Genomic DNA, 14,687 nt, shown 5'->3' on the forward strand with positions numbered 1-14,687 from the left:
AACATATGTAGTATTGTTATGTAGTATTGTTTCTAATATTACCATCATGGTAGTGCAGACATTTGGGGATAACATAAATACAAAATAATTAAGAGTCTGATTTCTGTAACATTTGACCTGTTAATAACTCTTTGTTGAATAAACCAAAGCTGCAACTGATCAGACATTTTAGTTTTGATAAAACCCTGATGATGAAAAGAAAACTGTCTTACCTTTAATTGTTATTGTAAGAGGATCACAAACAGCAGTTGCTCTGAACGGCCAGTTCACAATCCTGAAGTAGTATGTGTTTGTATAAGTTGTGGTTAAATTTGAAAACAGAGTTGTGCAGTTTTTCTGTTTCAGGTTTCCTGTAATATTCATTGGATAGATGTTAACTGTTTCACTGCTGTTGTAAACCATGTTTTTGGGAAAGTTTTCATTACTGTTAATTTTGGTCATCCATGATCCAAAGACAGGTCTTGTGCTGTTAAATGGTTCTGGTCCAGTAACAATAAAGTTACATGGGATTCGTAAACAAGATCCACTCAGAGCTTCCATCTCTGTTGGTGCAGTAATGAACAAGTATGCATATGGAGGACAAGCAGCCAAAGCTCCTGGAAAACCAGAGATTAACATTAAAAGATAAAAATCGACATGAAAATGATAAATTGATTTCAGCAGCCATGGTCATTTCTGGTATGTTTCCTTTGTGCCATCAGCAGCTTCAGTATAAAGTGTCTGACTTTGTAAAGTATCTCTATCTGCACTGATCTGTCAGACTGTAAATGACTGAAATGAGACGCTCACTTGGAATAAAGAGGAGACTCAGTAACATGATGGCTGTCATGATGTTCACAGATTGGACCGTCACAAAACTGAAAAACAAAACACACAATTACATAAATGTTTGATCAAATCAGGAACTTGCCTCATTTGATGAAGCAATAAAAAAAAGCAAAGTGTCATTGAAATTAGAAACATATTACAATAAAATGCAGCAGTTATCTTTTAGTGCAAATTTAGTAAAGTGTAAAAATGTTTTCGTACCAAATGAGCAGACTGCTACAGAGGAGAGACCACAAAGTAAAAATCAATGTGTGATTCCAGCAGAAACAGACCCAGTGAACCACTTCTCTGTTTAGATGTTGTGATGTCAAAGCAAACAGACCTGTGATGCTTTTGGTTTTCTGTCTTTCTTTATTCACTCAGTCTGCTTTTTAAGTTCCCATCATGCACTCTGCTCTCACTCCAACCTTCCTGCCTCTAGATTCTCCTGACAGCTCCACTCACATGTGAACCTGTTCATCATTCATTAAATTTCCAGTACATACACTGTCTGTCTGCTACTTTGTCTCTATGCTTTACAGTGTTCTGCTTTTTGAATCTGTGTTCTGAGCTTAATCATATTTTTGTGTTTTTGCACATATTTTGTACTATCCACTCTTAGATTTATGTGCACTTGTGTTTTATTGAAATAAAGACTCTTTGCATTTCATATCCAACTCCTGATTTGTGCTCTTGGTTCACAGACCCGCCCTCTCAGGGCTGTAAAAATATTCAAATTGCTCCCCTTCCTGTAAAATAACTCAAATATGACTGATGCAGGTTATCAGAGGCACTAATACACAGAGTGGCAGATCACATGATTGAGAAACTTTGGTGCAGAAATTTTCATGTCTGTACTCACACAGGCAGCAGAAATTGTGTCTGCATCTTTCTGGTGACCAACTTCCTCAGTGTGTTTAAAAGTTTCTGCTTTTATTTTTAAAAAAGTTGTTTATCAGTTGAGTCAATCAGCCAAAAGCAAACATTTCTTCATTTCTAGAGTGGTTCCTTCATCAGCAGAAATAAGATCGTGAGAAACTTCACAGTAACACCACAGCAAGTGCGGTTTGTTGTGTTAACAGAAAAGTCATTCTTGAATGTTAAGTCACATCAGCTTTGCATATTCAAATGTTAGTTAACCTAAAAAGTTAATATAATGCATGCGTCAGGTTTATATTCTATGTTAATATTAGTGTTTGGGAATCATCCAGGTGACCTTGTCAGCATTTTGCAGCTCAGAGCACTTTTCCTGCGTCACAGAGCACCTTGCATGGCTGCAGACTCTAGTCTTATTGGAGAAAATACACACACACACACACACACACACACACACATCCATCCACCCATCCTCTAATACTTTCTAACACTTCATTTTAACCATTGCTGATGAGACATTTGATAATAAAGGTTTCATTGATCAGTGAGTCCATTCTCGTGCAAATCAAATATTGATGTTTAGTCAAAGCCGCCACCCATGAAGCGTCTTTTAGCCTCGGTCCCATTAAGCATGTGTGACAGCAATAAACTGAGACAAACAGCCTAACCTGACTAAAGTGAAAATAAAGAACCAGTGAAAACAAAACTAAACAGTGAGTGAAGAAGGACAGCTTCACAGTCTGGATTTATGCCTCCATCACCCACCTGCCTGCTTATAGGTTCATTATCTCTCTACCCCATAAAGACAACATTTGATGACCTCCTCTGTACCATTAATGATGAGTTTTGACACTTCAGTATAGATCAGTAAAGATGTGGTTTGACAACCATCAGAATAGTTTCTGGTTTTTTTTTCTAAGTGTAACTGCATAGGCAGAGACCACCCTGATTAACATCTATACACACACAGTCCTTTTTGCTGTATAAGCAGGTCTGAAATATGACAGAAACCACTCAGTTGGTGGTTATGTATTATGTTTCTGAGAGCTCTGTTTTTTTGTTTTTTTAATGTGAGAGCATCTTATCTCCTCTTGGTTGTTACCTTTGAGAAAGATGACGTGATGATTCAACCTGATTCTCAGAAACTGTCCTGAGTTCATAAGAATCAAACTCAACATAAATCTACTTTATCAAAATGCTGTTTATTTAAATCATCTGCATTAAGTATAAATGTGCTCTATTTCTAGTTTGTGGTTCCTCTTCAGAGACTGAAGGAAGAAGTGAAGCAGAGCCTGTAGGAGCCTGAAGACGGACCACCAGGAACTTTTTCTGCTGCTACAAAACATCAGTTGTGGTCAAATAGTCACATTTGCTTATAGGAAGGTTCCTGACTGAGTGAGGTGACCTGGAAGTATCTGACTGGCAGCCTTAATGAGAGCTGGTCAGATTTTCTCCCCACAGGTGAACTCTGAACATCACACTGCTGTGATAAAATCTGATTTTTATTCATGTTTTGAACTGCACGAAAAGAGGCATATCCGTCCCCGTATACTGACGCGGGCGCCGCTAGTAAACGGCAGCTTTCGTCAGCATAGGGGGATGCGCATATTCGTTCGCCTGAGACGGATATGGTCGTTTACGTACCACTAGAATCAGCGGGGGGTAAAGGTACGGGGGGAGCCGGCAGGCGCGAGGTGTTAACGACTCCATTTTACATATGAATAGCAGCGCCTCAAGCCGAAGCAGCGGCAAGAGACCCACGTGGCTTCTCAGTCATTGGATGATAAAAATGACATCACAATTCAGTATTCACATGTGATTGGTTGGTAGATCTGTCCCCCCATTGGCCTTTATAAAGACAGGCCTGGGTAAGCCCCTCCCTAATAAATAATAACCCAGTAATAAAAATTATTTTTAATTATTATTTCTGTGATATACCTTGTATGTTATGTTGTATTCATGCCATGCTAATAACCTCAACTAAAAGGAATTCAATTAAGAGAAACAAATTGTGAGGCACAAGTTTGAATATTTTTTTTTGTTTTATTTATAAAGCAATATGCACATACACACACACACACACACACACACACACACACACACACACACACAAGTGTGTTTTGCTATCTTTGTGGGGAATTTCCATTGACTTCCATTCATTTCTACAGCCTAAACCTTACCTTTACCCTTTTCCTAACCCTAACCATCACATCCCTAACCCTAACCCTAACCTAAACTCAATTCATACCTTAGCCCTAACTCTGACCCCTGACCCAAAAACAGGGTTTCCCCTTGTGGGGACACGGTTCCAGTCCCCACAAGGAGCAATTGGTCCCCACAACGTAGTATATGTCAGGAAAATTGTCCCCACAAGGTATTATAAACATACACACACACACACACACGCACACACACACACACACACACACACACACACACACACACACACACACACACACACACACACACACACACATATAATCTATATATATAAAGAAAACAAAAACATTATGACATATAATGCTTTGCTACTTCTGGGCCATGTGGTGGTGGCTTTCTCTCAGAGCATGCTCCAGCATACAAACACTTATGGTGCACAGTGTTGTATTTAGGGTGAGCTTCTAGTCTGTCTTGCAGTTTGGCTCAGAGGTCACTGAGCTCCTGGCTGGGGAAGCTTGGGGGTCTTAATCCAGCCCGACACGCCCTCTGAGACGCCATCCTCCTCATCCAACATGAGGTCAGTGGTGACACCGTCCCAGCAGGCAACCTCCTTCACTGCCAGGTCACTCGTCCTCGCCTCCAGCAGCTGTTGACACAGAGCACACATTAAGTCATTATGAAATAATATGAAATATTGTGAAAAATCAGGAAACTACACTGAAAGTTTGAGTCTCTTGAGTTTGAATGTACACATAGCAGATAAGACCCTGAATGCAAAAAAAAAAAAAATTAATCAGCCCATCTTTGTCATCAGAAACAATGGTTATGTGACAAAGTACCAACTCCTGCATCCTGTGAATAAAAGACAAATGAACAAGTACTTTGAAAAAATTTAACACTGATAAAAGTACTTCAGTGAACATTCGGGGACACCAGAGCGGATCAGCTGAGCGAGCAAGTGCGCAGGGAAGCGAAGCTCCACGACGTTAAGGTGAAGAATAATAGGGAAATCTTAAAGAGACTGTTAGATTGGCTTTTTTAGGGGGGGGGGGGCAAGCAGGAACTTTCATTTCGGGGTCACGATGACTAAAATGTTTCTCTCTTAATAATTTTATGAGGTTGTTATCAATGCATTTTTATATGTGTCGCAGCTGTAGCGGCAGTAAAAGCAGACTTGTGAACCTTGGGTTTGTTTCTTCGGTAAATGCTTTTATTCTGGCTACATGAGCTCTCAATCTGCGATGCAACAGCTCTTTCTACTGCATTTCTGCATAAAAAGATGTTTTTATTGCCATAAAATAGTTATTGAGGGTGGAGTGATTCAGGCGGATCACTACTGAAGGCCTAGGTGTGAAGTGCACGGCCCGCCACTGCTTTTTATATACATTTTGGGTTGTTCAGAAGAAGCCAGATTTTATATAAAGAAAAAAAAAACAATAAGTAATATTTTCCAAAAATAAAACTGCATTTCCAAGCTAACTACACAAATACAGCAGACCAACAAAACAATCCAATACGTTTTACCGGCTTCCTTCTTGCACGACACCGGGCAGAGTTTTTAATGGCTGCCGCCCTTTCCAGACCGTGAGGCTGACTGTAGCAGAAGTTCGGCGAACCGTCTGTAGGTTTTTCAAGAAGCTGAAAAACATTTTTGTACATTGTAAATAAACACAGTGTAAACACAGTGCATACATAAACAATATTCAGGCAAAAAAAGATACTTACACACAATTATATCACTGTCCACGCATTAGAAACCCACTCGCGTTGCGAGGCGAACAGTCTGTGGAAAAAAACGTGAAAATAAATAAGAGTAAAAACATTTGAAGTTCTTCTCTCCTCCACACATTGAATACTGCTGCTTTGTTTCTGATTCTTACCTCTGCAGAGGATCATACCGGCTTTTATTGGATTCAGAGTTGTGCAGGCCGCGAACTGCTTCCTGTAAGATGAAATAAAAATAAGAAACCAAATCACAATACGTCTGTCAGCTTACTGTGACCATTCCTCCACTCTTAGTATTTTTGTTTTAGAAACGACCAAGTCTTACCGCAGTTTTCGGATCGTGCTGCCGTCTTTTCCTCGAGTCCTTCTGTAGGTGAGGCTTTGTTTAGAGCATGGAGTCTCTACACAATAGACGCCATGCTGTCTTTCAGTCGCGCTCGTACAAACTTGAGTAACTGAGTCGATAACCCACTCACTGCAGCCAGCAGCGTCTTCTCGTCTGCAGCGGGGCTGGTTGAGGCTGGCCGGTAGAGAGGCCCGCTTTCACCGGGAGATTCTGGGGTGTTGAAATATAGACGACGTCCTCCATTGTCGTACCGGGAAAGCAGCGTAGACAAAAACCGCCATTCAGTTTGAACGGAAGAGAAGGAAGGCACTGATTGGTCCTACAGACCTTCAGCGTGATCCCGCACGTGATCTGTATTGTCCAATCACAGGCGAGGAAGCTGCCACACGGAAATTAAATTCATTTCATTTCAAGTGAATTCAATTTTATTTATATAGCAGCAAATCACAACAAACAGTCGCCTCAAGGCGCTTTGTATTGTGGGTAAAGACCCTACAATAATACAGAGAAAACCCAACAGTCAAAATGACCCCTTATGAGCTGGAAGATGTGTTGTTCACACATCAACTGTCTGTTTAAGCAGGACAACTGAGAAGGTGACTGTTGCATTAAAATTTTCCTTATTTTTTTTTTTATTTACCTTTTTACATTTACATTTTTCTCATGAAGGTTTTGCTGATATCTCTTATGTACATCCATGTATAGCAAAATAAAAGTTTATACATTTTCGTATTCCATCTGCCTTGGTAGTCTTTAATGTCATTAATGCATGTGAACATTCACTGAACGTTTATAGCAGCGTTCATGGGATGTTGTCTGAATGTTCAATGCTAGCTGGGAAGCCACTGCACAGGAGAGGATGATGGTGTGACAGACTTTTTGTTACAGTGAATTAGACTGAAAACTGAGTATGCTTTTCAATGAAAATAATGCTTGTGGTGTCACCAAAATCAAGATATAGCCTTTGTTTATCTCCCTCAGTCCACTAAAGTTCAGGGTTCACAAAAAACTCCATGACAAAGGCTCACAGACAGAAGCTCACAGACAGAAGCTCACAGCCTTATTGGAAAAAGGGACAAAAGCTGAAAACCTCCAAAAATATATTTCCAACTAGATAATTCAAATTTATAAATTAGAATGATTTCTTGTGAGATTAGTCTTGTTTGAATGTTTTGCTGTAGAAATAAAAATATGTTGGTTACAACTTGGGAGGGGTAGACCACTGGTGAGTACTGGTGACCCCTGGTGAGTACTTGATTTGCATTTGTATGACTCACAGAAACCTCCTTTACATATGAGAACCTGCCCTAGACCTGAGGAGAGGGGGGAGCTGAGGGAGCACTGACACAGAGAGTCCACGGCAGTTTCCCTACAGTTTACTGTTCTGGCCAAAGCCTCCTGCTGAGAGCCCTAAAACTCAAGGCGCGCGGCAATATTACATACAAGAAACTGTCGAAAAACCCACTTTTCATGCAGTGTACTGCCCTTCCACTTACTCATATTTTGAATCTCTCACTTGACACAAATGATATTCCACAGGTTTGGAAATCTGCCTGTTTTTCCCTCCACAAGGGTGGTGACCCTACTGTTTTTAATAATTACAGGCCAATCTCCAAATTGTCAGTTTTAACTAAGGTTTTGGAATCCTTTATTAGTGACCAAATGAAGGATTTTATAAATCTTAATAATGTTTTATCAGAATTTTAATCAGGTTTTAGAAAAATGCGCAGTACAACAACAGCTGGTTTTTGACCCTGTACAACAAAATCTTTACAATTTGTTTTAAATGCGGACAAAACAAAAGTCATGTTGTTTTCTAACACCAATTCCAAATCTAAATCTGTGAGCCTGCCCGTGATATCTACATCTCAGGGTACCCAAATCGAATGTGTATCAGAGTACAGATGTCTTGGGATCTTAATAGATACATCTCTTTCTTTAACTCCTCATATTCAACAGTTAACCAAGAGACTAAACCTGAAGTTTTTATTTTAGAATTAAATCATGCCTTTCAGTTGAGGCAAGGAAAAAAATGGTTGCTGCAACATTTCTTTCTGTGCGTGACTATGAGGATGTTCTGTACATGCATGCTTCATCAAAGAGTCTACATGCTCTGGACACTGTGTTTCATGGAGCATTAAGATTTATTGGTGCGTTCTTACTTAAAAGTGTGTACTAGGTCTGCTTCCCTCCTACCTTCAGACCCACTTGCAACAGAAGAGTTCAGGTCCTTACACTCTGAGGTCTCAGGATTGTTTGTTGTCTGTTCCTAAGGTCAGGACTGAGACAGGCAAAAAAGCGTTCCAATGCATTGCTCCTTCTACATGGTCTCAATATGTGAGTTTAAGGGACTTTTAAATAACCTGCAAGTGGCCACACTGAGCTGTAGATGTTTTGTTTGATTTTTGATGACATGCTTTTTTTTTTTCTTTTACTTAATTATCCTGTTGACTCGTATGGCTGTTTTCTGTTTACATTTTTTTTGTGTGTGTGTTTGTTACAGCTGTCAGGCCCAGGACACTCTTGAAAAAGAGATTTCAATCTCAGTGTGTTTTCCTGGTTAAATAATAATAACAATAAAAAAGGAATCTATTAATGGAATAATAACCTCACTTTATTCATTTTTTTAAAGGAGAATTTCATTATTTCTGCCATTACTGGATAAAAATGCTTCTGCTTTAATGTTTCTAATCTGATCTAAGATCAGCTTCACTGATAGAAGACAGTTCTCTGATGGCCACAGCAGAGACGTTTCACTGAGTTACTGTTAAAGGTCAGAGGTCAGTCACAGTTTCATATTTAGCTGGAAACATTCAGAGCAGCTTTCCAAGTATGTAATTAATGTAAAGTTTTAGCAATAAAGGCAAAAAGATTATAATGAATCTCTCAGCTTTATAGGTTTTAAATATTTTAGTGCAGGTTTGGGAGGATGAGACATTTTAAATAAAGAATGCAGATTGTGTCGGGTTTGACAGGCGACTGAAGCGCTCTCTCTCTCTCTCTCTCACACACACACACACACACACACACACACACACACACACACACACACACACACACACACACACACACACACACACACACACACACACACACACACACAGTACTGGTTACCTAGTTGGGGTGGCTGTGGCTCAGGAGGTAGAGCAGGTCATCTACAGTACTACTTGAAAGGTTGGTGGTTTAATTCCTGGCTGCTCTGGCCTGTGTGCCAAAGTATCCTTGGGCAAGATACTGAACCCTAAGTTTCTCCCATCAACTGGAGTGTGAATGTTGGATGAAAGCAAAGCTGTTGATTTCTTGGTCGATCTACATCCCTACCCTCACCTACAGTCACAAGCTAAGCAGCACAAATGAGGTTCCTCCAAAGGCTGGACTCTCTCTTAGAAACAGGGTGATGAGTGCAGTCATTCACAGACTCAGAGAAGATTCGCCGCTCCTCCACATCAAAAGGAGGCAGTTGAGGTGGTTTGGGCATCTAACTAGGATGCCTCCTGGGCACCTCTGGAATGAGGTGTTAGGGGTAGGTCCCACCAGGAGGAGGCCCCAAGGTAGACCAGTACATGCTGGAAAGACTTTCGGCTGGCCTGGGAATGCCTCGATATTCTTCTGGATAAGCTGGAGGAGGGGACTGGGGGGTGGGGGGGTGAGGTCTGGGCTTCTCTGCTCAGGCTGCGACCGTGCAACCCAGACCTGGATACACCTAAGAAAATGGATGGATGGATGAATGGATGGATGTTTTCTCCAATAAGAATAGAGTCTGCAGCCATGCAAGGAGCTCTGTGAGGTGGAAAAAGTCCTTTGAGCTGCAAAATGCTGACATGCTCACCTGGATGATTCTCAAACTATTAACAGAATATAAACTTGAAACGTGTATTATATAAACTTTTTAAGTTAACTTACATTTGAACATTCAAAGCTGAAGTGACTAAACATTAAGAACCAGTCATCACAACAAACTGTGCTCGCTGTGGTGTTACTGTGAAGTTTCTCACGATCTAATTTTGGGTGATGAAGGAATCACTCCAGACATGAAGAAATACATCTAAATGTTTGCAATTGGCTGATTGACTCAACTGATAAATGAGTCTTTAAATAAAAGCAGAAACATTTAAACACACTGAGGAAGTTGGTCACAGGAAGCTGCAAACACAATTTCTGCTGCCAGTGTGAGTACAGACATGAAAATTTCTGCAGAAGTTTCTCAAACATGTGATCTGCCATTCTGTGTATTAGTGCCTCTGACAACCTGCATCAGTCATATTTGGGGTTGTTTGCTTGGTCTGAAACACCAACATGGATGTGAAGACCCAGCAGAGCATTACACTGTAACAAGATGATCAGTGTTGTTCATTGATTCACTATAACTACATCTGTAACTATGACTCAAATACTACAGTTGTGTAGATGCTGAACCATTTGAACTCTTGTAAAAACTACCAGAAGAATAAAACTAATTTCAGAAAACATTTCTATGTATTAAGGCTGCATCTGTTCAGCTTTATTTCTATATAAGATTGAAAATTCAATTTCAGGCACGTTGATAATTGCACTATATATTTGTAATGCTGTAATGCTGATTAATACAACAGGACAGTAGAATACAGCTTGGAAGCCTGAATGAAAACATTTAAAAGTGAAAACATAAGTAGTTCAGATGTGATACTTCCTTCTTCACAGGAAGAGAAGAAATGTGCATATTTTTACAGTCTTGAGAAGCATTAAAAAAGTAAAAACAAATTTGGAAGGTCACAAAAATTATTAAGAACACATATAAAAGCAGAACACTGGATACAAAGTAGCAGACAGACAGTATATGTACTGAAAAGTTAATAAATGAATGAGGAACAGGTTCACATGTGAGTGGAGCTGTCAGGTGAATCTGGAGGCAGGAAGGTGGGAGTGAGAGCAGAGTGCATGATGGGAACTTAAAAAGCAGACTGAGTGAATGAAGAAAGACAGAAAACCAAAAGCATCACAGGTCTGTTTGCTTTGACATCACAACATCTAAACAGAGAAGTGGTTCACTGGGTCTGTTTCTGCTGGAATCACACATTGATTTTTACTTTGTGGTCTCTCCTCTGTAGCAGTCTGCTCATTTGGTAAGAAAACATTTTTACACTTTACTAAATTTGCACTAAAAGATAACTGCTGGATTTTATTGTAATATGTTTCTAATTTCAATGACACTTTGCTTTTCTTTATTGCTTCATCAAATGAGGCAAGTTCCTGATTTGATCAAACATTTATGTAATTGTGTGTTTTGTTTTTCAGTTTTGTGACGGTCCAATCTGTGAACATCATGACAGCCATCATGTTACTGAGTCTCCTCTTTATTCCAAGTGAGCGTCTCATTTCAGTCATTTACAGTCTGACAGATCAGTGCAGATAGAGATACTTTACAAAGTCAGACACTTTATACTGAAGCTGCTGATGGCCCAAAGGAAAAATACCAGAAATGATCATGGCTGCTGAAATCAATTTATCATTTTCATGTCGATTTTTATCTTTTAATGTTAATCTCTGGTTTTCCAGGAGCTTTGGCTGCTTGTCCTCCAAATGCACACTTGTTCATTACTGCACCAACAGAGATGGAAGCTCTGAGTGGATCTTGTTTACGAATCCCATGTAACTTTAATGCTACTGGACCAGAACCATTTGACAGCACAAGACCTGTTTTTGGATCATGGATCAAAAATGATCCCAGTATTAAAAATGTGATCTTCAACAGCAGTGAGACAGTTAACATCTATCCAATGAATATTACAGGAAACCTGAAACAGAAAAACTGCACAACTCTGTTTTCAAATTTAACCACAGCTTATACAAACACATACTACTTCAGGATTATGAACTGGCCCGTCAGAGCAACTGCTGTTTGTGATCCTCTTACAATAACAATTACAGGTAAGACAGTTTTCTTTTCATTTTTATTAAGAATATAAAGTCAAAGTTTTGGTTAAATCAACAAAAAGCAGTTGTGATCAAATGTTACAGAAATCAGCCTGTTTAAATGTTTTGTATTTAGATGTAACTTTGGGAAATGAAGCCGCCCAGAACATAAACTATCTTTTGGGTTCTTTAGTGTGAACAATAAAATTGGGATTCAATCAAAAATAAAAAGTATTAAATGTGTGACAGCGCTCTGCAGTAAACACAGTTATTACAAATATATAAAAACACAAACTGCACTGCACACTGTTAACACACAGACATATTTACCATAGTTTTATTATTCAAGCATCTGAGAGTTCAATACTAATCTGCTCACAGAACCATAAGCTGCTGGTGCAAATCCCTTAAAAATGAACAAGACTTTAGCAAAAGTGCAAGAAAACACAAAAAACAAACAAACACTAATTTAAGTCGCAAACTGTGTTTCATGCAGACAACACAAGTTAATGTTGCATCAACACAAACTAGCATCCTGCCACAAATCTGTCTGCATCCCAACATTCGCTGCACTTACAGGCCCCAAAGCAGCAGTGCTGTCTGCTAAAATCTGCAGCATCTTTAACACCTGTTACAGTTGTTTTTAATTATTCAGTGTTGTCACTGATCTCCATCTGTTTCATGACTGTATTTACTGTATCATCAGTGTACAACCTGTGTTTGATGTGAAACCACAGATTCTCCTTGGAGGCCCAAGATTACAGTCTCAGGTGATCTGAAGGAGAAGGAGTCTGTCACTATAACCTGCTCAGCTTTCACTCCCTGTCCACACTCCCCTCCTGAACTCACCTGGAATCTCCAACAAGACTCTCACAACAAAATAGAGGAAAACACAGATGGAAGCTTTACAACTAAAATCCAGCAGACCATCACTCTGTCAGACACACATGATGAAAAGAAGATCAACTGCTCTGCCAGATATCCTGTGAACCAAGGAGAAGAAACCAAGACAGCAGAGACAGAAGAGACTCTCAGTGTTTCATGTAAGACAATCAGAGTTTGTTGGTGGATCTTGTCAGCACATCATGATTCAATTTGACTGTTTTTCATTCAGATGTCCCCAAACAAACCTCAGCATCCATCAGTCCATCAGGTTTGGTGTCAGCAGGCAGCTGGGTGAACCTGACCTGCTCCAGCAGAGCCAAACCTCCAGTCAGCAGCTTCACCTGGTTCAAGAAGAGCACAGATGGACCTGTGAGAGTATCTGAAGGACAGATTTACAGCTTCAATGTAACAGATGGAGGAGTTTATTACTGTGTGGCCACTAATGATCTGGGTAATCAGACATCTGCAGAGTTTCATGTGAATATTGAAGGTAAAGTTGGGCTGAAGCCGCTGATGTGTTATGTGCTGCTTTTTTTTCATATTTTTTTGTATCCAGACAAACTTTAAAAGTAACTTCAGGCAGTAACCAAACACAGGCTGTTTTAGTATCACCATTAAATCATGTGTTGTTTTTGTTACTTGATGTCTTTTATTGGTCTTATTATTCTATCAGGAGTCACACTGTGGCCACTTCTTGGAGGAATCATCGGGATCGTTGTACTCTTAATCTTAATCTTACTCTGCTTGATTATCTTTGTTTGGTAAGTGTCACATGTCAAATCAGACAGCATATAACTAAAAGCACATAATTATTGTTAATTTAATTACCTCTTATGTCTTCCAGGTGTTTAAAATCAAAGCATCAAACTCAACAGACTCAGGTAAACAAATGAAAAAACAATAACAAACAAACAAACAAACAAAAATCTTTGTGATGAAACTGTTCAGGTGATTACTTACTGTAGTACCTCTGCCAGAGCACTCTGTTCATTTAATATATAATAACTGAAGAAGAACTCCCTGTTGTTTTAATTCTATAGATTCAAATACATGAAGAGCTGGTTAGTAAAAGAGAAGGAGAGGAAGAAAACATCCATTATGGAGAGATCAGCTTCTGTAACCTGAGATATGAAGCGTCCTCTGACTCAGTGCAGGACAGAGGACAGCAGCAGGATACGGTGTACGCACAGGTGAAGGTCAACAGGCCAGAAAACAGCTTAACACAGAGAGCTCGCAGCCAAGAGGAACTCTACGCTGAGGTCAAGAAAAAATGAGAACTGTTGTGAAATAACATCACATTAACAAAAAGCATTAACAAAGAAATACACACATGGAGCCTGTAAATGAATCATTTTCACAGTTCAGTGAAGCTCAAAAGCAAAACAAATTCCTGCAGCTTTTTTTTCCTTCAGCTTTCTGTGCTAACTTCACACAGCTGTTTTCAGGGGATTTCTTTTGTTCATAACAAGGACCTGGGTTCTACAACAGCAGAGGCAGTACTGCAAAACTGAACCGCAACACACTGTAGCTTTTTTTTTTTTTTTGAGTATTTGCATGTTGTATTGTGCAGCCATCTGTCCATCCATCCTGTACAGGGTTCACCATGTACAGGTCGCCTGTCACAGGGCTAACACAGAGAGACAGACAACCATTCACATTCACACCTATGGCCAATTTAGAATCACCAATTAACCTAACCCCACTGACTGCATGTGTTTGAAATGTGGGAGGAAACCCACACAAACACGGGGAGAACATGCAAACTCCACACAGAAAGGCCCGGGCCAAGGTGAGGACACAGTGCTGACCACCACACCACCATGCTGCCCACGTTGTACTGTAAAAAAAAGAAATCAGTTATAAAAAGTAATATAATGGTAGCTGTGTTACCATAAAAATATCATTAAATAACAGAAACTTAACTTTATGTAAAATTACATATTTTAGTGATGAAAAATGTTTTTATTTTTATGGGACTGTAAATTTAAAATACAGC

The 14,687-nt window shown here is 39.6% G+C and overlaps 2 protein-coding genes across 2 annotated transcripts in view; one reads left to right on the forward strand and one right to left on the reverse strand.

Annotated features, from left to right (window-relative positions):
• The window catches only part of LOC115799919 (vascular cell adhesion protein 1-like), a 29,401-nt gene extending 28,238 nt beyond the window's left edge, over positions 1–1,163 (reverse strand). The window contains exons 1-3 of the mRNA XM_030757208.1: positions 1,030–1,163; positions 790–857; positions 213–596 (exon numbers count right to left, since the gene is read on the reverse strand). Of these exons, the coding sequence (XP_030613068.1) occupies positions 213–596; positions 790–829 (424 nt within the window). The 5' untranslated portion in view covers positions 830–857; positions 1,030–1,163. The remainder of the gene's footprint in view (positions 1–212; positions 597–789; positions 858–1,029) is intronic.
• Positions 1,164–9,401: 8,238 nt separating this feature from the next.
• LOC115799920 (sialic acid-binding Ig-like lectin 7) lies at positions 9,402–13,965 on the forward strand. The gene is made up of 9 exons (XM_030757209.1): positions 9,402–9,465; positions 10,869–11,016; positions 11,189–11,256; positions 11,450–11,821; positions 12,544–12,849; positions 12,921–13,181; positions 13,365–13,452; positions 13,536–13,572; positions 13,732–13,965. The coding sequence occupies exons 1-9, from the start codon at positions 9,402–9,404 to the stop codon at positions 13,963–13,965; spliced, it is 1,578 nt and encodes a 525-aa protein (XP_030613069.1).
• The last annotated feature ends 722 nt before the right edge of the window (positions 13,966–14,687 follow it).

The sequence above is a fragment of the Archocentrus centrarchus genome, chromosome 20, assembly GCF_007364275.1.
Source record: "Archocentrus centrarchus isolate MPI-CPG fArcCen1 chromosome 20, fArcCen1, whole genome shotgun sequence".
NCBI classification, from domain to species: domain Eukaryota; kingdom Metazoa; phylum Chordata; class Actinopteri; order Cichliformes; family Cichlidae; genus Archocentrus; species Archocentrus centrarchus.